General features: G+C 31.9%; 1 protein-coding gene across 1 annotated transcript; it reads left to right on the plus strand.

The window, feature by feature from the left end:
* The first annotated feature begins 1,912 nt into the window (after window positions 1-1,912).
* On the plus strand, window positions 1,913-24,069 carry LOC139503143 (ankyrin repeat domain-containing protein 29-like). Its single transcript, XM_071292872.1, has 5 exons — window positions 1,913-2,049; window positions 3,271-3,294; window positions 6,157-6,243; window positions 12,942-13,043; window positions 23,540-24,069. The coding sequence occupies exons 2-5, from the start codon at window positions 3,277-3,279 to the stop codon at window positions 23,690-23,692; spliced, it is 360 nt and encodes a 119-aa protein (XP_071148973.1). The 5' UTR covers window positions 1,913-2,049; window positions 3,271-3,276; the 3' UTR covers window positions 23,693-24,069.
* The last annotated feature ends 2,765 nt before the right edge of the window (window positions 24,070-26,834 follow it).

A 26,834-nucleotide genomic window follows, 5' to 3' on the forward strand; every position in this document is an offset into this window, starting at 1 on the left:
AGCTCAAACATAACAAACGAATAAAAACAATTGCATATTCTTAAGTTGGTAAAGCAGTGTAAAAGTAATCGTCTTTTCATTTTAGTTTCCTGTCATACATGGTGTAATTCTTTTATATCAGGAAGTAAAAGAAGCATAATTCAAAATGAAAAAATAATATCGACTGACCTGGCCATATTTGTCTTTGTGCCGCTCTCGTGCTTTTGACATTTACGAGGTTACACGTCACGAGTAGTCAGTTGCTTACTAAGTATTATTACGTGTCTGAAATCAAACAAGGGGAGGAGGGTGCAGTTAAATTTTTTATACAATCAATAATTTGTTTCAAGAAAAAGCAATAAGGTGATGTTCTTGCTACCCTTCTGTACCATTGATCCCCTCTCCCAATAAAAGATTTCCTTCATTAATTTAGGTAAGTGTTGTAATAATATAGGGTTATTGCATGAATATTGGGGACAATATTCCCCAATATTCATGCAATAAACCTTTTATTGTATTGCAATATAATATTTGAAAGTAAAAATTGATTTAAACTGAGATTTTTTCGTTGACGACGTCATGAATTTGAAGATTTATTGCACTAGTGCAATATTAGAATTTATTGCACGGTAACTTTTGGTTACTTTCTTTGGGAAATATTATATTGCTATGCAACAATATGTTATATTCGTCAATGAAAAAGTTTAATACGAATTGATAGATGGCTGCTCATATGGTCACCACAGAAATATAAAGCAAGGAATATAACCCACCGGTACATACCCAACCGTCTCGGGACCCGACATTACATGACTTTAGATTTGTAGAGAAGTACCATTTACAAAGTCTTCAATGTGTCCCGTTTAATGTTTGAATATACTGAATGTTTTTAAGAAAAAATGCACTTATTTCACTCGCATGCAAGTCATAGGGTTCAGAGTAACCTTTTACACATATTAACCCCACCTGGCACTTAGGGCCAGTCATAGCTTTTGCTATTACTTTGTGTCCTTCATTTACATAGATCAACGGATCTCTGAAACTACTAAAAAAATAACCAAACGTCAACAGTGTATCTCATTTCAAAAATATGTCCGATGACTCCGCCGAATATCAAACATGGCCAACATGGCTAAATATAGAACAACAGGGAAAAAACAATTGTTTATTTTTGTCTATGATTTAGAAAACCACTTGAAATATAGACTCTATTCTAAATAATGAGATCCAAATAAGGGAAAAAATGTTCTAAATGATATCTACATAAAGACTATTGACATCAAACATGTCAGACAACTAAAATTGGGAATGGAAATGGGAAATATGTCAAATAGACAACAACCCAACAAAAGAACAGACAACAGCAGAAGGCCACCAATGGGTCTGCAACACAGCGAGAAGTGGGAAAGTTCAGTGAAAATTGACGTCACACCAAACTCCAAAACATAATAAAGGATTTAAAATGAAAAAAAACCCATACAAGACTATATATATATATATAGCTTACAAAAGGAAAGAGGGTCATGACTTGGGACAGGCGCAAAAATGCGACGGGGTTAAACATGTTTATGAGATCTCAAATCTCCCCTATACCTCTAGCCAATGTAGATAAAAGAAACAAGTAGCAATACGCACAGCAAGAATAAGATAAAAAGAAAACCGAGTCCAATGTCTGAATAGGGAACTCCTCATATCAGTTATTGGCCTTGAATAAAGAATTACACATTCTATTTCCTTTTTGCGTATATTTATCCTATAAATTGTAATAAATCAATAAAAAATTTAAATGCAAAAATAATCAACAATACACGATCTACATCGTCAGTTGACACTTTATTGTAGTTATTTCCCTTTAGTGCCAACTTACATACAAATGAGACATATTTCTGTGTCGACGTTTTGTTTTATAATCATTTTAGTTTTCATATTGCAGGAAATTCCATTGGAAAGGTACATGTAAAGTCAGTGCAATTTAAAAGTGCACACGCCTGTTAGCAAGATACTGTGTTTAAGAAACATGTAAAATATATATAGATGACTGGATGACACTTTGTTCCTTCTACCTACAAGGTGATTTATAAATAGCTAGCATGCAAGGCAAATAAAATACAGTTATTCATAGATATGTAGATATTTCAACTTTAGTTAGTCCAGAGCATATTCGAAATTATCATATCATAACAAGAAAGCTTCTGTAAGATTTTTTTCTATTTGCTTTTTAAAACTTTTTTGGTTCATTTTTTTTAAATTTTCCTGTTAATAAATAGAAATACGAGGTTTTACAATACAAGCCTGATGGGTATAAATATGAACACATCAGGCTAATATATCATATAAAATATTAATTTAAAAGTTTAAAAGAATATGTAGTTTGAGTGCCAATGAGACAACTGCATATTTACGTCCGAATATATACAATGTACAATTCAAATCATTATAGGTAATGCAGCCTTCAAAGCGGAGCCTTGGCTTATACCGAACAACAAGATATAAAGTACCCAAAAAATGACTGGCGTAAAACAACTCAAACATGAAAACCAATGGTTTCATCTATATTAAAATGAAAAACGACAAAACACTTATGAACAAACTCAACAAACGACAACCTCTGAACAACAGGCTCCGGACAAGTGCCTGGGTTTAATATTTTAGTCAATATTGCTACACGTGGACAAAATGAAGAACCCAATCTAGACTGGTTGTTAAAAAAGAACAAACAATTGTTTTACATTGTCTTATCGGGGCCTATTATAGCTGACTATGCGGTATGGGCTTTGCTCATTGTTGAAGGCCGTACGGTGACCTATAGTTGTTAATGTCTGTGTCATTTTGGTCTTTTTTGGATAGTTGTCTCATTGGTGATCATACCACATCTTCTTTTTTTTTATAAAAATGCTGAACTCTATCTTGAGACCTAATTAGAACAGTTGTACAGGTTATTTTTGGGTTATGCCATGTAAAACAGGTTCTAATCTAGCACCGCCTTAATGAAAAAAAATTCCCCCAAAAAACCGTCGTATTACTAAACTCCTTGTGGCCTAATTATCTTTATTGTGAAAAGAACATAAATGCATGCCCTATCTAACCAAGGTTAGTAGTTCATATAAAGTTGAATCGGGTTCAGGTTATATTAGACAGTAATTTAAGAACACACAAAAAACCACAATGCCTCTAACAGGGCAGACCAAATCTTGATTTACATAAGTAAATAAAAAGTACATAGTATATGTCTACAAATATTTAACTAACCTTGATCTCATGACTCCTGCATGTAATTTTTTCTATTTTCAGGACATCATGGAAAGTTTGAATGAGGTAAGAATTTCCTTTTGAAAAGTACGATTTGCATGTGACTTACTGTTGTCTTTTTGCACAAAAAGAAATATGTAACTATGTGTTATTTTGGCATAAAAACTAGAGGTTTAGATGATTTAATTTCAATCTGTGAAATAATATTGTCAGAAATACTACAAAATTAATATATATATATATATGTTTCTGTTGTCTGTAGATGTTTTTTTTAAAGGAAAACACTTGATTACAGAAATTTTATTTTGGTAGTCATTGTACTTGATATACATTCTAGATAACCCCTATAGCTAGTTTTTGGTGGGGTTCGTGTTGTTTATTCTTTAGTTTTCTATGTTGTGTCATGTGGACTATTGTTTGTCTGTTTGTCGTTTTAATTTTTAGCCATTGCGTTGTCAGTTTGTTTTAGATTTATGAGTTTGACTGTACCTTTGGTATCTGTAATCCCTCTTTTAAATAGCAAACTTGAAAATTCAAAATTCATTAAAAGAGGTCATAGATATATAAATAGTAGTACTTAAAACAATTTCACTATAGAACTAATTGCCTTTTTGTGCAGAATTCAGTTCTAACAATTTTAATATTTACAGAAATATGATATTTATATGTTATTTACATATTCATGATATTGACTATGAAAGTGTTATCCGATTTTTAATCAATATTATAAAGCCGGAAATAGCTTAACACCGCTTAATGTAGATGTCGCATTCAAAACTATCTAGATAAGTCTTAAAATATTTATGAAATATTAAATAATGATTGTTTGTTTAAGGATAATATCTTATTGTTTTGTGTTTGAATCAATCATTCATCTGTTATATAAGCTTTGGATTTCAAATATTTTGGCCACGAGCATCACTGAAGAGACATGTATTGTCAAAATGCGCATCTGGTGCAAGAAAATTGATACCGTTAATTTTATTACTATCACTGGGTCGATGCCTCTGCTGGTGGACTATTAGTCCCCGAGGGTATCACCAGCCCAGTAGGCAGTACTTCGGTACTGGCATGAAAATACGGATTTTTTTGTGTTATTAAAATTTGCTGTTACAAAATGATAGAAATTATTATAAATTAAGGAATGTATCTCCCTCGTGCAAAGCTCTGATTCTTTTCACGGATTTGGCTATACTTTTTGGACCTTTTGGATTATAGCTCTTCATCTTTTATATAAGCTTTGGATTTCAAATATTTTGGACACGAGCATCACTGAAGAGACATGTATTGTCGAAATGCGCATCTGGTGCAAGAAAATTGATACCGTTAATTTTATTACTATCACTGGGTCGATGCCTCTGCTGGTGGACTATTAGTCCCCGAGGGTATCACCAGCCCAGTAGCCAGTACTTCGGTACTGGCATGAAAATACGGATTTTTTTGTGTTATTAAAATTTGCTGTTACAAAATGATAGAAATTATTATAAAATAAGGAATGTATCTCCCTCGTGCAAAGCTCTGATTACTTTCACGGATTTGGCTATACTTTTTGGACCTTTTGGATTATAGCTCTTCATCTTTTATATAAGCTTTGGATTTCAAATATTTTGGACACGAGCATCACTGAAAAGACATGTATTGTCGAAATGCGCATCTGGTGCAAGAAAATTGATACCGTTAATTTTATTAATAAAAGCGTCAAATAGTTTAAACCCTGTTTAATGTAGAAGTCGCTTTCAAAACTACCTAGATAAGTCTTAAACTATTCATAAAATATCAAATAATTTTTGTTTGTTTTAGGATACTATCTTATTGTTTTGTGTTTAAATTAATCATTCATCTGTTCGATAAAGAATACTCAGAACTGTTTAAAATATGATTAAATAAAATTTGACAGTATAAGCAATTGTGAAAGCACTTTCTATATATATACAGCTGACGGAACGGATACACTTTTTTTTAGTTTGCATCACTAGGTAATCAAGTTTGATCTGAATTGCAATTTCAATCTCGACAGTGTTTAAAAGATAGATCAATGAATATTTTTGTCATTTTACCTCTCTTTGACGGACTCAAAAAGCAAGACATATGCATTGCCAAATTCTTTCCGACGGCGTCGGTGGCGGAGGTGTCTACAATATATAAGATTGTTATTGGATTTAGTTTATTGTGAAATATTAGTTGTAAGTCAATGATACTTGGTATGCAGTTGTATTAATATTGGCTAATCTCATTTCCATGTGGTAGGGAAATTCCGTAGTCAAAAGTCGGTTATATGATAATAGCGATTGGATTAGTTTATGTTGAATGTTAAGTCAATGATATTTGGTATGCAAACGTATAGGCATTTGCAAGTCGCATTTCTATTGAGATTATATAGCCCGGCCCCTCCTCATGGTTTATTGACTTTAAACCTTTTATATAGTTTACAAGTTAATGTTTGTATTACGTTTTGTTTAAATGGGACGACTTATGATAAGTCAATGATATTTGATATGCAGCAAAACTGTTGAATAAAATATTGGCACATCTCATGGAGATTGGTCAGCCCTGTGCCTGCAGTCATCGTTCATGGACTTTGTATATGTGAATTATTTACATGTTAAAGTATTGGTACTTTAATTTCAACATTTACAATATCAAAAACATAAATACAATGAAAAAGGCGAGACATATTTCTTTGTTAACTGTTTATTAGTCTTTCATTCAATGTTGCACACAGTAAGATGTGCCCGGAAACAGAGGCAGGATTGCATACTTTATATAATCGTGTATGGTGCTATTATTAACTTTTACGAAACTCTATATTAAAAGTGGTACAGTTTTAGCCGGAATAGGAGTTCCTCTGGGAAATTGCATTGTCTATGTTTCAAAATGGCAACTTACAGTTATACGTTCAAGACAGTAATGGTTTCGATTTGCTTACAGAAACTACGTAGGGCTGCTAGGAATGGAAGATTGAAAGATTTGAAAAGATGTATACAAAAGGGAGCAGATTTGGAATATAGAGATAGTGTGAGTAAAATAAAAGAAATTGCATCTATGAAGATATTATTATACACTTGAAATTGGGACTCACCAAACATATTGGTTACTCCTGACAAAGATCAATTTAATTTTAACGTATTGCTACATAAATTATTTAAGAGATATTCGAGATCCTGTTAAAATTACACGTTGCATTTCTTTAAAGATGTTATTGTAAAAATGAGAAATGTATTCAGCATAAATGATGGTCACTTTCAAGTGTGACTAGTGAACAGAAATATTGTAATTTGGTTTTCTTCCAACACGCAGTAAAAACATTAAAAAAGCTTGTGGAAGTGAAACTTCTTTGCAAGTACGCACGCATGTCTGGTCAGAATGGGGATAATAAATCTGATGTATCATGTTCTCTAGTACACTAAAACCCTTTTAACATATTTTTGATTCAGTAGGTGGACTTTTGCAAGACAAAATTATGTCTCTATCCAATAAACATTCAATTTGTAGTGGCAAATTTTTCTGACCTTTATCCTGGACAATCTGTACATGTATTTCAAGGCCGGTCTTTTGTATTTATGGTCAATTTGTTATCGCCTGGAATATTCATGAAATACTGTCGAACTTCTTTGTATCGAAAACTTGAATGAGTCGAAGAAATTCCCCAGTAGCGGTTAATTTCCTGTGTAATGACCGGAAGAGATTGTTAAAACTTTGAATACAAATGTCCAGGAAAACGTAAACTACGAAAATTGAAATCCACGAAAATTAATGAGTCCATAGTATAATGAAGTCATTTATTTAAAAATATGATAACTTTTCACTGAATAACCAGCAGAATTGATTTACTGATCATCGGTTGCCTAACGTCAAGTGGTAAACAAAATCGTACCACAATATGACGAGGTCAACGGGACCTGACTAGAGTATTCGACTTATACGAGGTCGATTGTGCCGTCATGAATTTGGTAAATATTAAATACAACACAGATACTTTTGAACATAAAGCCATTTTTCTATATGGCAATTTATAATTGTGATTTAAATCTCCATATTGTTTGGTTATTCAGATACAAATCATGCGTTAAATGTTTTATAGTATATACAAATTTTCACAAAGGACAGTCATAACAAGTCTCTGCTTTTACATTACATTATTATAAATTTATCCTAATTGTTTTTATCCTTTTATTTATTGTAATTAATGAATTTGAATTTTTATTGTAATTAATGAATATGAATTTTTAAAGATTCATTTCGGTATTTTAAATTTATTTTTGCTATGTCAGGTGAAATACGTTCAACACTACCGTTCACCTTGAACGATCATTAAAGGTGATTATTAAAGTTCACAATAAACATGTCATTTAACCAGTTATACAGACACGATTGTACTCAGTTTTAATTTCCTTTTAAAGAGATAAGTGACACAAGAATACATCCGATTTGAATTTTTTATCATTATGTCTGCATCTTTCGAAAATTCCTACTTTCGAACTTCGAGAAATCTGGGTCATTTGATATCGAAGGGACTATATTTTTTCTCGATTTAACAGAATATTCAAACCAACCGAGTTCAAGTCATCAGAGGTTATTATACATCGATCAAACGGGAACTTACCGCTACTGAGAAATTACTGCGACTCATCTAAGTTTTCGACACAAAGAAGTTCGACTGTATTTCATGAATGTTCAAGACGATGAATTAACTGTTTACAAAACTTTTGATTTTTAAAAAATACTTACTTAAAGGACTTTCTACCACAGAACTATATCATCTTAGCTGTATTTGGCAAAACTTTCATGAATTGTGGTACTCAATGCTATTCAACTTCGTACTTTATTTGGCCTTTAATTGTTTTATGATTTGAGCGTCACTGATGAGTTTTTTTGCAGACGAAACGCGCGTCTGGCTTAAAGTACCATAATATAATCCTGGTATCTATGACGAGTTTATTTTCATGCATTGCATACATGTACCAAAAATAAGTCATTTGTCGGACATTTGCATTTGTTGTTGACATGTACCCGCGAAACCTAAGAAAATTGGTATCCAACGAAAATTTAAGAATTCAGCGAAGATTAATCTCGAGAAAGATGTGTATTTCGGAAGAATGTTGTTCCCAGTTTTGTTGCGCAATTCTAGTATTGTGTAGTAGTGTTAACTTGCGATAAAAATGGTATCCTTAAACTTTATTAGAAAAAAAAAATGTTTTGAATAAATACATAATAAAATTCTTAGAATAAATTAAAATAGTTCACTGCAAGTTGTTATTATTACTGTGACATTGATGAATAAAAATCTACAAGACTATTTAATTCCATTAGGTATATTGTTTATGACAGGAACATTAAAGTTCTTTGACTTCTCAAGAATGAGTAACACACTTTAATTATTGTAGATGAAGTAAGACACACATTGAGTTTTTCCAATAAAGTGTTTATATATTGCTATTGAAGAATTTTTGTTTACTTATTTCTGGACATAAATGACATTCTTACAAAATGTTAACGAATACACAAATGATAATAAGGGTATATAACTTCACACATCATTTATACTAAACCTACATAAACTAATACACCACTGATTGAGAGACCCTATGAAATTACACACAACTTATGGGGAAGCTGTATGAATAAACACACAACTGATGGCGAAGCTCTATTAATTAACTCCTGAATGTTCTCATTGACCTCAACTCGGTGTTGTGTTAGTGTTATTCACACGTAAACTAAACAAATTACGTTCCCATTGATAGAACTCAATGTTAACATGTAGTTAAAATCATGTTTTCTCTACATGCAGTCGATAATCAATGTAGAACTTGTGTGGTTCAGTGTTCACAAAAGAAGGTACAAATGTATTTAGAACATGCATTTTACCATGCATATTTAAAGAAGAAACGTTTTTTGAATAAAATTAGTATTTATAACAATTATTTAATATAAAATGTAGTTTTATTTTATCGAATTATTTGTCTAAACTTGATTTATTAATTGGTTTGTTACATAAAAAAACGGACCGACCATTTAACTACATGCGTTGAGGGGTTATGGTTTTATGTTCGACACAGACTAATTTTTTTCGCAAATAGCAATAACAATTTTATTTGGTTTGCCAAAGCTATCAATCAAATAGTTTTGTTAAAAAATTAACACTCAAAGGTATGGGGAAAATCTGGATTCAGAAATATGTTTTTCCCTCATTAAACAGAATATGTTTTCATCAATTTTAGAATCAGAATATGATTTTATGGAGAAAAAAACCCAATTTTTTTAGTTGAATTGTCATTCCCTTAACCCCTAATCCAGACTCAAGGCATCATCATTGCTAAACACATCACTCAATTGAAAATGTTTTCCCGAATTGACTGCACTTACACATAAATATTTACCACTGGTTTTGACTCAATCAACGATTCATTCATAAATGCATTACTAAAACACCTTAAACATCTCAATCCTTCTTCTTCGTTTGTAGCCTACGTGATTTATTGTGTAATAAGTGGTGGATTCAGATGGGGTCGGGTTCAGGGGGACGATCAATGTTTGGAACCCCAGGCATTTTGAAAAAGCCTTCATCCTCCTCTGGTGATCGAGACTTCTTTAGTTCCTTTAAAGTAGTTGCAAATCATCAAAATGACACTCTTAATCCATTCAACACTAAAGGTAACATCCTATTTTCACACACCACTGACGACAACAACCAAAATGTAGGCACAATTATGTTAACACTCTTAAGATATAACGCTCTTAAATCAATCGCCACTGAATATGTCACCATAAACACTTAACCACTGATGATTCAATCAAATACTACACACCACTGATGTTGATACCTTAACTTTACACAATGTCACCCTATATGTTTAACACAAGTTATAAAGACATTCAATATTTTCACATACTAATTATGGAAAAAAAACCTTAATACTTACACCACTGATAATGAACCACTTCTAATCACAAACCATTGAAAATGAAGCAAAAAAAATCACACAACACCAATGTTGACCCTTAATATTTACACAACTGATGATGACACATTCAATTCATCCACCAGTAATGATGATATCCCAAATTCACACATTACTGATAATGAAACGTTGAATTCAAAAACCACTCACGATGTTGCCTTACAATGCATAACCCCTTGATGAACATCCTGTTTTTTGATGCACTGATTATAACACTGATGGTGATACCTTAAATCAAAACTCAAATAAGAATGAATATAGTCAAGTAATGTTTTTGTTTTGTATCAATCAGGTCAATGTTCAATATCAGATTGTCTCATGTAAAGAAGCAAATATGATAGAGATATGCGAAACAAAGGACTGTGTGATTGAATAATCCATTTGCGTTAAGAGGTGCATAAAACATTGATAAAAGAGGGACGAAAAATACCATAGGGACAGTCAAACTCATAAATTGAAAAGAAACTGGTAACGCTATGGCTAAAACTGAAAAAGACAAACTGACACAACATAGAAAACTAAAGAATAAGCAACACGAACCCCACGAAAAACTAGGGTGATCTCAGGTGCTCCGGAAGGGTAAGCAAATTTTACTTCGGATGTGGTACCCGTCGTGTTGCTTATATGATAACAAATCCGGTAAATAGTGTCATTCGGTAGGTCACATTCATAAAAGGGAATGGAATTGTAGTTACGACGTAAGTAACATATCCGATATCATTTGTGAAACGGTTATTCTATAAAGGTCAACCATAAAATTGTACAAAGCTTGAACAAAAATCTGTACAATTTATAATTTTACAACATTAAAATTTTAACACAACGATTATATCATTTATATTAATATACAAAATTGGCCAATTTATATCACAAGTGTGTATGTCTGTGCTGCCAACAGTGGACACCTTTATATAGTTCGTTATCCCCTTAATCAACCACATCACTGATAGCGACACCCCTAAAAAATTCACACACCACTGGTTAAACTGTTCCAAATAACACTCAAATGATGGTTACAACCTCAATTAAAACACCACTGATGGCGACCTCTAATAATCAGAAACCTTAGATAATCAGGATTCAATAATTCACATAACAATCGTATCAACATGATTAAGAGTTACATCATAAAATCGCGAAGTAACTATGACGACGTCCTGAATTCATGCAATTATGATGATGACAACCTTAAATCATAATAATGACTTCCTAAATACAAATAAATGTGAAGATTACATGGTAAATTCACAAACCACTGATGGTCACATCATGAAGATGACACAGTAAATGTGCAAACCATTTATGGACACATCATTGATGATGTCATGGTAAACCACTGATTGATGCTGATACGGTAAAATTGTAAAACACAACATGGATGATGATAGGGAAATTCGAAAACCGCTTGAGGGCAAAACATTGACTATGACGTAATAAATTCGCAAAACACTGATGATCACGCCATTGATCGGTCACATCATTCATGATGGCATGGCAAATTGCAAAACGGCGTACTTAATTATAATCCTGATAACTATTTACATTGATCGGTCACATCATTCATGATGACATGGTGCTTCTGCAAACCACTGGTGGTAACATCATTGAGAGTGGTACGGTAAATTCGCACACCACTGATGGTCACATTGGTGAATTGAAAACCGCTGATTGTGACACCTTACTGCGCACACCATTGATGAATACATTTTCAATTAAAACATCACCCATGAGACCAGCCTATATTTGCAAATCACAAAGATGACGCCCTTAATTTCATGCACTAGTGATGACAACATTTTGAATATTAACACCACTAATGATGATTAATTGAATCAAAGCTCACATGATACATTAAATATACACTATACTGATGTTGGAGTCATTGATTAATTCAACTGGAGGGTGAAGGAATCCGATCATCATGTTTTAGTGTTCTGTTAAATTTTTCCTTTTAAAATTGTTACACGATGATGACTGCTGTACCCATATTTTGACTATTTTATTTAATATGTCTATTCAGTTCACGCATCATTGTTAAAATAACGGAATTTGATGAGACTGAAAGTGAGAGGGGTAACGCTATAAAACCAGGTTAAATCCACCGAGTTTTGTTAGTTGATTTTGCCATGTGCTTATGGACTTTCCGATTAGATTTTCCTCTAAGTTCAGTATTTTTGTGATTTTACCTTTTAAGTAGACAACACATACTCGTTCGAATGAAAATAGATAGTGTTAGCATTTCAATCTTCAAAAGGAATCAGGTAATACACATGATATTAATAAAGATTTAACATGTTCAATTGCGTTTTTTATCAAAAACAAAAATATTTGTAAACCTCCTATTTTACCACCAACTGCTTAGAACAGGTTTGGTCAGATGATATCGTAGTTTCAAATCTTATTTTCAACATCGTTTAGTGTTAACAAATAATTGACAGAGTTATGTAAAGAAGTATTTTATTTCATTTGTCTTGTCCTTTTTCATTCAGTAATGTAGATCTTTTATACTTTTTATAAACAATAATATTGTTTTTTAGATGACAGTTCGGATAATAGTTATAACATCTAAAAACAATATATGCTGTTTATTTATTGTTTATTAGAATATAAATCCATGTAGCTCTGGTCATTTTTTTTAAAATTTGAATACTGATTTATGCAATATATCTTTTATTTATATATATATTTATAACATAATACTGTCCAGTTTATTACACAAGTTTTGATGTCTGTATTATGTTAATATTATAGGAAGGAATGACACCGTTGTTGAATGCAGCACAGAAAGGACACCTGGAGATCCTCCGTCATCTTATAAGAGTCGGCTGTGATAAAGAAGTCAGATCAACCAAGGTGATTATAAATACAGTTTACTCAGTCTGATTCTACTTATCTATATATTGAATCAACATAAATGCATTTAATTATGTTAATTAGACAAGTTTAATAGACAACACATACTGTTAACATTTAAATAAATATTGTTTACATTTCAATCGTCAAACTGAATGAAATAATAGACAAACTGTCAGTTTAATATAGTTTTCTAAAAACATATCATTTTGCAAACCTCTGATGTAACCTTGAGTTGATTAGAACAAGATTAAACAGATGATATTAATTATAAAGATATAATGTTCAACATCTTTAAATGTTTACAAATAAGTGATAGTTGTAGAAAAAGTGGTGTTTTAATTCACTTGTCTTGTTGGTTTTTTTTTTTGTTTTTTATTAGATATGAACGTTATGATAATAGTGCTGAAAATCACAACAAAACTTTTTTTATATGTTAAATTTGAATGCAAGTGTGACTGGTCATTTTATATAGTTTTTAAATATTTTGTAAACATCTGATTTTACCTAAATTTGATAAGAACACGTTAGTTATGATAATAAGAATGACACAGATCTAATGTAAAACATCCTTTATGGATAACAAGTAATAAAGTGAGATTCCATTTCACTTGTCTTAGCTTGTCCTATTGCATCCTTGATTTTTTTTACATTATCGGGTTGATCATGATTACATTTATTTGTTGTTTATGTAGAATATATAATTAACAGGACCCTAAAATCCTAAATTTTCACCTTCATATGGCGACATCCTAAGATCTCGAATCATTGATAATGACGCCCTAAATTTACACGCTAGTGTGATGGTTTCATTATAAACTCACACACCACTAATGGTGAACTCATTATTTAACACACCACTGGTGATGAAACTCTTTAAATTTAAAAATTACTGATGGTGACAAGCTTTAAATTTACATACCACTAATGATGAAACCCTTTAAATTCACATACCACTAATGATGAAACCCTTTAAATTCACATATCACTAATGATGAAACCTTTCAACTTCACTAATTATAATACCCATTAAATTCACACACTTATGATGATGAAACCATAAATTTACAAACCACTTAAAATCACACCCTAAATTTACAAACCACTGAAAATCACACCCTAAATTTACAAACCACTGATGATGAAACCCTTTAAATATACACATCACTGTTGGTGGAATCCTTTAAATTCATCTACTTGCAATGGTGACACCTTAAATTCATACGCGAATGATGGTGTTACCCTTAATATTTACACACCACTGATGGTGAAAGTCTTTAAATTCATACACCACTGATGGTAAAACCCTTAAAATTTAAAAAATACAAATAGTGACACGCTTTATATTTACACACCACTGATGCTGAAACCCTTTAAATTACCATACCACTGATAGTGAAACCCTTTTAATTTACATATTACTGATTGTGACACGCTTTTAATTCACATACCTTTCATGATGCAGCCCTTCAACTTCTCACACCATTAATTATACAATGTTATAATATCCGTTTAAATTCACATACTTAATGATTATGAAACCGTAAATTCACATAACACTGATAATGACACAATAAATTCACACACCAATTATGTTACACCAAGAATTTACACACCACTAATGAACATACCAAAAATTCACCCATCACTGATTGTTTAACCCTAAATTTACGCACCACAGATGTTAAAACCATTTATTTACACTCACCACTGCTGGTGAAACCCTTACATGTATTTCCCGCACCACTGATAAAGAAGACATTATTGTTCAATAAACTGAATGTAACTTTTTTCCTTCGTTATACTGGTTATTTCAAGCATTTCTGTCAAGTTTTGACATAATCAGTTCAATAATTTGAGAAAAATCTAGTATAATGAAAGACGACATCTACAGCGATTCGAGCAAAATTTCTTCGACAAATCCAAACCAAGCCGCATCAAGATAGAATAAAGTGTGGACCAATAAATGATCCAATATCTATCTTATCTGCCTACAAACAGTTAAATATGATACACAAGATGATTTTAGGAAGATAAATACCACTAATGGACCTCTTTGTCTTCTTTATCAGGTCCCTTTTGGTCAATTTATACCTCTTACTTCCTCAAATTTCAACTTTTCAGGCCAATAAATAAAAATAATGGGGTAACTTTCACTCATTTATGGTAGAAATGTTATAAGAAATGAGTAATTGAAGCATTTTAGCAGAATGAACAATCCATATAAAAGTTTACCGTCTCCAAGGAGGTTTCAATAAGTAAAAATTAAATTTACGCCGCGTTCCAGACAGCGACATAAAAGGCTTCTCTTTTAGTGAATAATTTGTCGTTACAGCATTAAAAATAATTTCATGTACTTATAACTATATATTTATTTAATTATCTCCCAGGATAATGTTCTATCATAGCAGAATATAAGAAATAAGGAGAAAAAGCCCCCCCCCACCCCCCCCCCCCCAAAAAAAAAGACTATCAACTGAATATTCATGGTAGAGTCCTATTTCAAGACAATGTTCTCATAAAATGTGTTTTGGAGACTCGATCCACTCCGAATATTTCATTTTTTGTAATATTTCACTTAAATAGCAAGAAATTTTAACACATGAGATTACTCACAAGGTCAAAGGTGCATGTACAGCTTCCCAAATTAGGTGTAATACCACCATTGATTTCCCCCTATTAGTCTTTGTTAAATTTGCACTTTTCAAAAAAATGTGCAGAATTTATCTTTGTTTTCAATAAAGAAATACTTGGCATGAGTAAAGTTTTATCCTGTCCAGTACTATAGAAAAAAATTCACATGACATTTCATAGCATATAAGAAAATAACCATCATTGGAAGTAAACCAATCAAATATCTCCCCTTATTTTATTTGTGTACAAGGTTTAGTCACCATGTAACCTCAAGATTACAAAGTTTTCTATAGAAATCCCAAATAAAAAATGATGGTGTTTTGAAATACCCAAGACATATGTTTATGACACAGAAATGTTTTTACTGCAATAAAATGTAGGATTAATTACCTACAACTGTCAAATTCAATGAAAATTTGGAATGAAATATAAGTGACAATATAGGGAGCATTACAGTGTCCAATACAAATGCAAATTCAAGGTATATATTTTATAGATGTGACCTTGACCATTTACCTTAAATCAGTACAGTTGAACTGTTCTTTTTGGTATACAGTTACATATTCACCAAGTGACCAAGTTTGTGATATCAGATAGTTATCTTTATTGTTGCACATAGGAACCAGTGGCAGTCATGATAATTAAATCTATATTTTAAAAATAATAATAAAAAAAGTACAAATCAATAGTGTAAAATGTGAATCACTGTGACCTTCTTTTACCTGGAAGCTGAGTTAATAACTGAGACTCTGAGAGTCATCTGTTTACATCAGTTTTCGTGAACTGACAAGAGCATTGCAAAGTATGGCATTCTCTCACCATAGAAGACTGTTGTTTCTACAGATTTCACAAGGGTGTATAGAATCTACAATGTCAACTTTGACCTTGATATTTGGGAATATCTTTTCTATTAATAAAGTTAAAGCCTAAATTCTTTAAATTTACCTGTATTACTTTCATAGGTCCAACCAGTACCAAAAATATGCCATTCTGCAACAAAACTGGCCTCAACCTAATGAAAAAAGTAGTACCAAATGTAAAATGAAAGAACATGCAGTGTTCAAATACTATACCTAAGACATATTACATTTAAATTAACTGGAAACTCAGGCTGTTAACAATTAAACTTATAATAATAATAATAAAAGGCTTTCAAAACCAATTTGGTTTCATTAAATTTGTTGAAATTATCCATAAATATAGATTTCATTTAATAAATACAAATGTAAATAATTCTAGTTCAATATTTGTGTTGAAACAAATTCTGTCATGATCTATACTTGAAGGTCTTTAAGGATGTATATCACTACTTTACCTCAAAATTAATTTGAAAACTTGAACCTTAACTTGAAAAGTTATTACCAAGATCTGTTAATTCATTTTAATGACTGCTAGGGCAAATATGAATATAATTATGGTCCTCATTATACTTTATATCTACTTTGGAAAATTAAAATATTTAATTATCTTCCAACTACTCAGTATATTAACCATGTTTAAAACTGTTTCTTCTCCTTAATTAATTTACAGGATTCTTTTGCAACTGCAAATATTTTCTTTCCAGTTTCATTCTCATTTATATTTATATATGGTTGATGAATTCACAGAAAGTACATTCAATCCATTAAGGAAATTGTTAAAATGTGTGGCTCCAATTCCTGCATGTATCTTTCCTGAAAAATATGTTATGAAATGTCAGTCTGCATATTGGTGAATTAGAGAAACTATAAACTATTTAGAAGTGAGCTCATAATTTTATTTGGGATATATGCAATTGTTTGTTTAATTCATATTTGAATAATGTGATTGTAAATTCATGTTTGCCTTTATTCTTATAGATCACAGACTGATAAAAATTTCTAATAATGTGGAGTGAGGGAATGGAGGGTTTTTCTTTGTGCCTTCATGCATTATCCTGCATTCTGCAAAATCATTCTAGGTGTGTTTTAAATGACTAAATCAGTAAGGCATCATACAACAAATTTGGTCAATAGTCAAATGCAATAGATGAATTGATATGAAAAATCTGATACTAAAATAAAGACAACTTATATTTTGAGTTTGTAAAACTTCATTTCTGTGAATGAATTATTGTGACTGTATTTGTTTTCTTTTTTCAATTTAATTTCAATTATGATAAATTGCTACCAAATAGTTATTAACAAAATAATCCTACACTTTTGGATGCAAAACTAATAAGCCCCTTAAGTTTATGCATAGATGTCTTTCTGTTCATTGCAAACATGATAAATAACTTTCAAGGCAAAATTCAAGAAGTCCAGCTTCATAAAAAAGTTGGACAGCACTTCCCCTCAAAATACTGCTTTTTACCCTCAAACCACATGAACCCAGACCATAATAGAGGGGAATTGAAAATGGCTAAATTTTCATTGATTAGTGGAACAGGAAACATAGAGCATATACGTCGACAAATAAAGATCTTTGAAAATAATGTGTGTTATGACATTTTACATGTCATACTTGCATATTTAATTTGTCGACGCCTGCGCTCTATGTTTCTTGGTCCTAAATTTGGCTGAAAATCGGTCAATTTTGTTAAATTTCGCCAAAATCCCTTATTTTGACCTAATTGGGATGTAAAGATTTAAAGCTTTAGAATAAAACTTTGACAGAAATAGTTCTATATAACTTACTGTCTTTAAGTCAACTTCTTTTATCTTGCGACATTGAATTTTAAAATCGGGGCTAAATAGGACCATTACCGAACTTACTCCTTTACTTGCATTAAAGGAACATATCCAGATAACTTCTCCTATAGTTTGAATCCTACAAAGTATTCACTCTGCTGGCTGTTTGTACATATATTGAAGGTGTACATGTGGTCAGGGTTTTAATTTTTAATAATTTTTGCTCTTTTGGGAGATAATTGAACTTTGTCATTTTTGGGGTATAAGCGGTTAAATGTTATAGTTATTTTGAAATAACACTTTGCATCTGCTGGGGCATCAATTGTGTCTCCCAAGCACAATTTTATGTCAGAAAAAGTCCTAAATTGACTTTGTTATAATACAGCTACTTAAGAGCATCACTTTCTCTAGTTTACATATTTTTCTCATGTTGTGCTGTTACAATACTGTAACAATCCGATGTAAGGTCACATACATGTTTAACTCCGCCATGTGCACTTTCTATATGTACATTTACCTGCCCGAGTCAGGAGCATGACGTTCAATTGTCGTCATTGTATCATGTGTGTAATATTTGTTTTTATGAAGATTTTGTTTATTTAAGTTTTTTTTCGTTTGATTTTCTTCACAAGGTGCATGGTGTTTATTTGTAGTTGACTATACGCTGTGTTAAAGGCTGTTTGGGCGGTTGCCTTTATATGATTTCTTATATCCAATGCATTTAAACTCTGGTGAATAGTTGTCTAATTGGCAATTACACCACATCTAACTTCATTTCAATTTCTATGTTGCGTTTTGTATACTGTTACATTGTTTATCTTTTGTACGCATACCCCAGAGCCCTCTTTTCGGAAGCCCGGGCAAAAGCCCTTGTCCGCGATAGAAAATTTGATTACAACTCATATTAAGCTAGGTTTACACTGCCGATCAGATCAACTCGATGATCCCGATTGTCCAAAGAGGTAGGGCCAATTTGTCGTGATTTTTTTTCACAGAAGGACCAATTTCAAAAAGTGCCGACAGAATAAAATTTACTATAAAAACAAAAAATAAAAATGCTTTTTGATCAATATCTCGATTTACAAATATTATGATATGTGTGATCAATAGTTACTTTAACCCTAATAAAGGATGAACGTTCAATATGCGGAATTTCGGTTGTTTTTACGTGGGAAAAACAGGGTATCCCCCCGGAAGGACATTTAAACCAAAAAAAAAAGTATTGGTTTTTATGACTGTTATTAATTTATACTACTTTTTCCCTAAAAAATGATATTGGTTTGGTTTGTTCTTATTACATAAAAAACAAATTTTAAAAAAATTGTAGCGATATAGCTCCTAAATAAGAAATGTATGGATAAGGATCGCAGTGGCTCAATAAGAAGAGCACAGAACTACTAATAAATGATGGTTTTGAAGTAAGGGTTCGAATCTCGCTCAGAAATTTTTCTTGTTTGTGTTGTTATATTAAATTTTAATGTTTCTATCATATTTTTGTCGGATGTTTGCTTAATTCCTAGTCATTCTGGTTCATTTTGACTATAAAATTTACTAGTATTTCATTTTTCATGTATTTTATAGAAAAAAATATAATGTATCGCTTATCGTGTGCATTCCTATGACTGTTCTTACTTTTGTCTTACTTTCTATTCATGTGTTTACATTTATTACATACTTTCAAGGAACAACTACCGTCATACTGATGTAGGTGCCTGTACACAACAAATAACACGAGAATTGATTTTATAGCAATTAAGCCCAAATGTTGCGGGTGTACTATACACATAGCTTATAATAAGGCCATTATATACAAGTTTCAAAACAGCACAAACAATTTTTCGAAATCTTTTTTTAACATGGTATTATATACATGTAACAAATGCAGTCAACAGCAATTTTGTCGCCAACTCACAAACTGTGTAGATACTAGCACTGAAACTTTTACCACTGTCCATACACCGGTACCTTAGTCATCAGAAAACAAAACAACACAACAGACAAATCAATTACACTACAAATCGTGATTGTAGGTAAAACATCAAACAATTAGTTTCCGTTCTCTGATTTTATTTTGCCTTCACCAAATTTTTTGAAACGCAATACCATAAAACGCAGATCAAGTGCGAATTTGAGCAGTGTCACTTTTACCGTTCTTTAGTATAACTCTTTATAACGTTATATGCAAGCTGGGGAATTATCTGTGTCGATCCAATGGACATGTTCCCCGTTTGTTTGGTTAGATTCAGTAGTTAACAGAAGGTCTGAGTAAAATTATATATTTAAAATATCTACATGAAAACAAAGTAGTTGGATTGTTTGGCAAGGTGGTAAGAGCTTAGATAGATAGATTAATAGCTGTGAGAGAGCTTGAAGAGAGCGTAGAAAACAAACAGAAATGGGTAGACAGCAAAGGGTGCCACTAAATCTAGATAATACAGTGGCTAAAAAGGCGACTATTGTGTGGGCAGTATAAATAGTAATCACAAAAATACTGAACTCCAAGGAAAATTTGTTCGGAAAGTCCCTAATAAAATGGGAAAATCAAAAGTATGAGAGACTTGCAGGAGGAAAAAAGAGGACCTCAATGGTTATAAAAATTTCCTGAAAGTAAAGTAGGACGCTGTTTGTTAAGGGAGTTTCTGCTCGTTTTCCTTCAACATGAGATTTGTCACTAGATTAGTACTGATGCTAGATAGCAATATGCATACATATTACCATCGATCCCCTTTTCTTTGCTTTCTTACAAACTAAGCCTACTGTTTGTGTCATATACGTGCATATGCATGTACATGTAATCAGTGTTTTCCATATATCTGAACCCAGTTGTTGAATGGTTTAAGATATTTCTTTTTGGTGTATCCATGGCAACAACATGCATTTTTTACTAATAATATTGCACAAAGTGGGTAAAGATGTCACATATTTTCCCAAAATTTGGCCCAAATGAATTCTGATTGTAGGTTGAATACCAAAATTTATGACAAACGCGATAATTTAATCTGTATATAGTCAACTTTCCATTTCTGTGTAGCAACATCCCAGCGGCACCGGCTTATGGAGTATATGTGTCTCAATTGATATGTTACTCTAGAGCTAACTCAAAGTACGTTGATTTTGTTAAACGAGGAATACTGCTTTCTCAAAAGTTGCTAAGACAGGGCTATGAATCAATCAAATTAAGGTCATCACTCAGAAATGTTACGGTCGCCATCATGAGCTGATAGGCCATTATGAAAAAATGAGTCAGAAATCATATCTGATATTCTTCCTAAGCCATAAAAACCTTCCATCATTACCGAACTGAACAAAGAAATAACACGACGGGGCCGTATACGGTGCAGGAAATGCTTACCCTGATTTCACTCCCGGTTTTTAGTAGAGTTATTTATTATGTATAACTGTCGATCTAAATGTCCTTTGGTTTCATGAGTCTTTGTTTACTCCTTGGTTTTGATTGTTACACTCATCAATAATGGGGATATCCGTTATTCTCACACAACTTATGATGACTCATTCAGTTCATCAACCAATCATGGTGGCCCCTTCAAATCATCTAACAATAATAGTGAAATCCCTAAATTTTCCACAATTGATGACTCCTTTCATTCATTCAGTTTTTATTGTGTTATCCCATATAGACTGATGATGATGATGATGATGATGATGATGATGATGATGATGATGATGATGATGATGTTGATGATGATGATGATGATGATGATGATGATGATGATGATGATGATGATGATGATGATGATGATGATGATGATGATGATGATGATGATGATGATGATGATGATGATGATGATGATATGATGATGATGATGATGATGATGATGATGATGATGATGATGATGATGATGATGATGATGATGATGATGATGATGATGATGATGATGATGATGATGATGATGATGATGATGATGATGATGATGATGATGATGATGATGATGATGATGATGATGATGATGATGTTTATATCCCTTATTTAAACAGCTACAATGGTGACGCCTTCAATTCATCCAACCATAACGGTGGTATTCATAATTTACCACTGATTATGACACCCTTAATGTATATGTATAACATTACTTTGTCCACTTTATGACATAAGTTTAAATCTGTCTCGTGTTGATTTTACATAATGAAACTTTAAATTCAAAAACCGTTGATGTTAAGGTATGATATGTTTCTATCAATAATAGTGATATCTCTTATTTACATATCTCTAATGATGACAACCAATTAATCCACAAATAGATGTGATATCCCTATATTAACACACCAATGATGACAAAGCCCTCAATTCAAACGCCATTCTTTATGTTTATATTCATAACACAACATTTGCCAATTTATTACACAAGTTTTGATGTCTGTTCAGATTAATTTTAATTAATATGGAAACACACCACTATAGATCCTCTGTATCTCTCCCAACTTGGTTCTAACACAACAATTAGAAACAAGATAATGATATAAATTTTCTTATTTTGATCACATTCTGATCACCATAAAACCAGACAGGTTTAACGGACAGAAAACTCCTAATATTAAAACATTGAAAGAGTTCGATGACGACAAATAACTTGTAGTTTGTAAATCTCTGATAGCCGATGAAAACAAGTTGTGCTTATATCTGTATTAAGATATAATTAATCTAGTGTTGTCAAATCGAAAAGTTCGCAGAAATTGATGTGAAGATTCAATTTGAGAAGGTAGAGAGTGTTTCTCGTACCACAAAATACGTTAATTCAACTCACATGATTTGCATTTCACTATTTTGAGTTGGCATTTCGTTTAATTTATAATGACAAAATCTTAGACGATTGAGGGGCATATTGACATGTAGTTCTTTGCGATATTAGTTGAAAATTGAAATAGTGAATTGAAATAATATGAAATTGGATTTTATTTCACTTGTCTTCTCCGTCTTCAATCAGATTATTTATACTTTTCGTAAAGCGATTTTTATTTATACTTTTCGTAAAGCAATATATCATTTTTAAAAGACAGTTTGGATCATAGTTCTGACATCTCGCATCTAAACATGGTATTTATTTGTTGAATATGTACAAAATAAATACAACTGCGATTGGTCATTGTATTCAGTGTTTCCACTAATTCATGTGATTACATATTATTTACATTCATAGTACAGCATGGTCTAGTCTGTGACACAAGTTTTGTTTTTATTATATGTTAATATTACAGAGGGAAACCACACCATTAATGTATGCTGCTATAAGAGGACACCTAGATACGGCTCGTTATCTGATCACTATAGGTTGTGAAAAGGAATCGAGAAACAAGGTGATTATAGATACTAATCCCCTAAATCTGATTATACTTCTGTTTATTTTTTAATAAGTACAAAATCATGTTGTTAATATTATCAGACAGTTTAATGCATCAAATTCTTGTTAAAAAAATGAGTATTAACATTTCAATCGTCAAACTGAATTTGATAATAAATATGACAAAGTTTTAATTAAGTTTTCTAAGTAAAAGATATTTTGTAGACCTCTGATTTTACTTGAAGTTGATGAGAACAAATTCGAACATAAGATATAAGTCATACAGATCTAATGTAACACTAATTTCAAGAAAATAAGTAATTGATAGAATTATATAAAGTTGGGTTTCATTTCACTTGTGTTGACCTATGTCATTTATGAATATAAATATGATTTACTTTGTATAATGAAAGTTCGGATCATAGTTCTGACATCTGATGACAAAAACATTCCTTCTTCATTTACATATTGTGAATTGTGAATGTAGAATATAAATACAAGTGTGACCATTAATTTTTATCCGTTTTGACTACCGATGCATGTGAAATATATATTTTGTGTAAGTTTGTTTAAATTATAATATCAGATCTTTTTTGTACAAGTTAAAAGGTTTTTAACAGATAACTTTTTTTCACCAGGTGATACAAGTTTATCTTTTAAAATGTTTAAATTTAATATCTTACATTGAAATGTATGTATATACTTCAACCTAACATTGAGTGCTATTCTTTGTGTCCTTATACCAAAAATAAGAATACCTGAATGGTTTTAGATCTCATTTAAATTTTCTCCTCTTACCAAAATCACATCCTTAAAATGTCTTTTAGTGTTCTTCAAATGTTTTTTATATCAATATTCAGTATCAAACTGTATTATATAGTCAAGCAAATAAAATAGAAATATGCGTACTACAAGGACTGTATGCTTGCATCATCCATTTGTGTTAAGCGATTCATAAAAGACAGCTGATAACGTGTACAAGAAACAGTGCAAATTATGACTTGTACATCATTACAATTTGAACACAACATATTTATAATTTATATGTATTGCACAACATCAAACTTGAGATAGTAAACATGATAAAGGTTTGATTTTGTTTTCTAACAAAAGAGATAGTTTGTAAACCTCTGATTTTACCTGGAGTTGGAATGAACAGGATTTGTAAAATTATGATAATCATACAGATCGAATGTGAAACATCTTTTTGAAGACAACAAATAGTTCAGTTAAATATATAGATTCGGGTTTTATTCGTACACCAGTGACTGATGATGAGAACCTAAATTTACAGACCACTGATGGTGACACCGTAAATTCACCGACAACTAATGGTGACAGACTATAATCACGCTGCACTGATCATGACTGCCTAAAATCACACATCATTGATGGTGACACCCTCTTTTCACCAACCACTGATGTTGAAAACCTAGATTTAAAAACCGCTGCTCGTGAAATCCCTTAATTCCAACAAAAACTCCAACAAAAACGATAGTGACACCCCTCCAAAGGCGCGCTCCAATGATGGAGATACCCTTGCTTCATCAACCACCGATAGCAACACCCAACATTCACCCACCACTGATGATGACAATTTGATATAACACACAACCAGATGTGACACTACAGGGTCAAACACCTTGATAATGACAACTTATATTCCAGCACCTTAGATATTTAAGATCAATTAATTCACACAACACTGAAATAAACTAAATTAAGGGTGTTTTTGAAAAGAAACTTCTCATGGTAAAGGCCAATATATTTGCACCACTAACAACACCTTAAATCACACACCAGTGAAGATATAAATTTGAATTTTCGCATCTCTTATGGTGTCATTTTTAAATCGCGGAATCGGTGACAACCTAAAACATATTGACTACGCCTAAAATTCAAATACGTGTGATGATGACATGGTAAATTCGCAAACCACTAATAGTAACACCGTTGATGTTGACATGATAAATTCGCAAACAACTGTCGGCCACACCATTTATGATGGCATGGTAGAATGACAAAACACTGATGGTTATTATTTGTGACATTACTTTGTCATCTTGTTGCATGGTAAATTCCTACACCTTTTATGGCCACACAATGGATAGTTGTATGTTAAATCCGCACACCACTGATGGTTTCACCAGTGATGGTTACACCAGTGATGGTGACATGTTTAATTGAAAACCCCTTAGTGCATACACCATTGATAATTACATCTTGAACTCATGATACCAGCCTATATTTGCAAATCTTAAAGATGACAACCCTAAATGCATGCCCAGTGATGATAACATTTTAAATTTTAACATCACTGATGATGAAAAATTAAATTAAACCTTAAATGATGATGACACATTAAAATTACACTACACTGATGTTGGTTGATTCATACAACATACGAGAGAAAAACCCTAAAATAATACACCACTGATGGTAACGCACTAAGTCCAACCATCACTGATGGTGACACCCAATTTTTATATACCACTGACGACAACAACCAAAATGTAGGCACTACTAATGTTGACACACTTAATATACAACACCACTGATGGCGACACTCTACAATCAATCACCACTGATTGTGACATCATAAACACACGTAACCACTGATGATTCAATTAAATATTACACACCACTGATGTTGACATCATAAATTTAAGGTAAATGTTTTTTGAGACAGAATTTTCTTATAATTAGCCAAAATGAAGATTTTACTATGCTTTTTTTCAAAAATATAATAAAAAGTATGGGTCACCGTGCTATTTTTCAAGCTATGAGTCGTTAAAAATTGCCTAACTTTTGTTAGTTTGTTCATGAAAATACACATGAAATAGAATTATGATGCCTAAACTCATGCAGTTCTAATGGTGAAAACCTAAAATCATAATCATAACGCCCTAAATTCAAATACATGTGATGATGACATGAAAAATTTGCAAACCACTGATGGTCACACCATTGAGGATGACATGGTTAATATGCAAACCACTGATGGATACACCATTGATGATGACATGGTAAAATGGCAAAACACTTATGGTCATAATATTGATGATGACATGGTAAATTTGAAAACCGCTGATGGTCACACCATTGATGATGAAATAGTATATCTGCAAACAACTGATGATCACGCCATTGATGATGACACGGTAAATTCACAAATAAATGATGGTCACACAAGTGAAGTTGAAATAGTAAAT

The sequence above is a fragment of the Mytilus edulis genome, chromosome 14 (genome assembly GCF_963676685.1).
Source record: "Mytilus edulis chromosome 14, xbMytEdul2.2, whole genome shotgun sequence".
In the NCBI taxonomy this organism is placed as follows: Eukaryota; Metazoa; Mollusca; class Bivalvia; order Mytilida; family Mytilidae; genus Mytilus; species Mytilus edulis.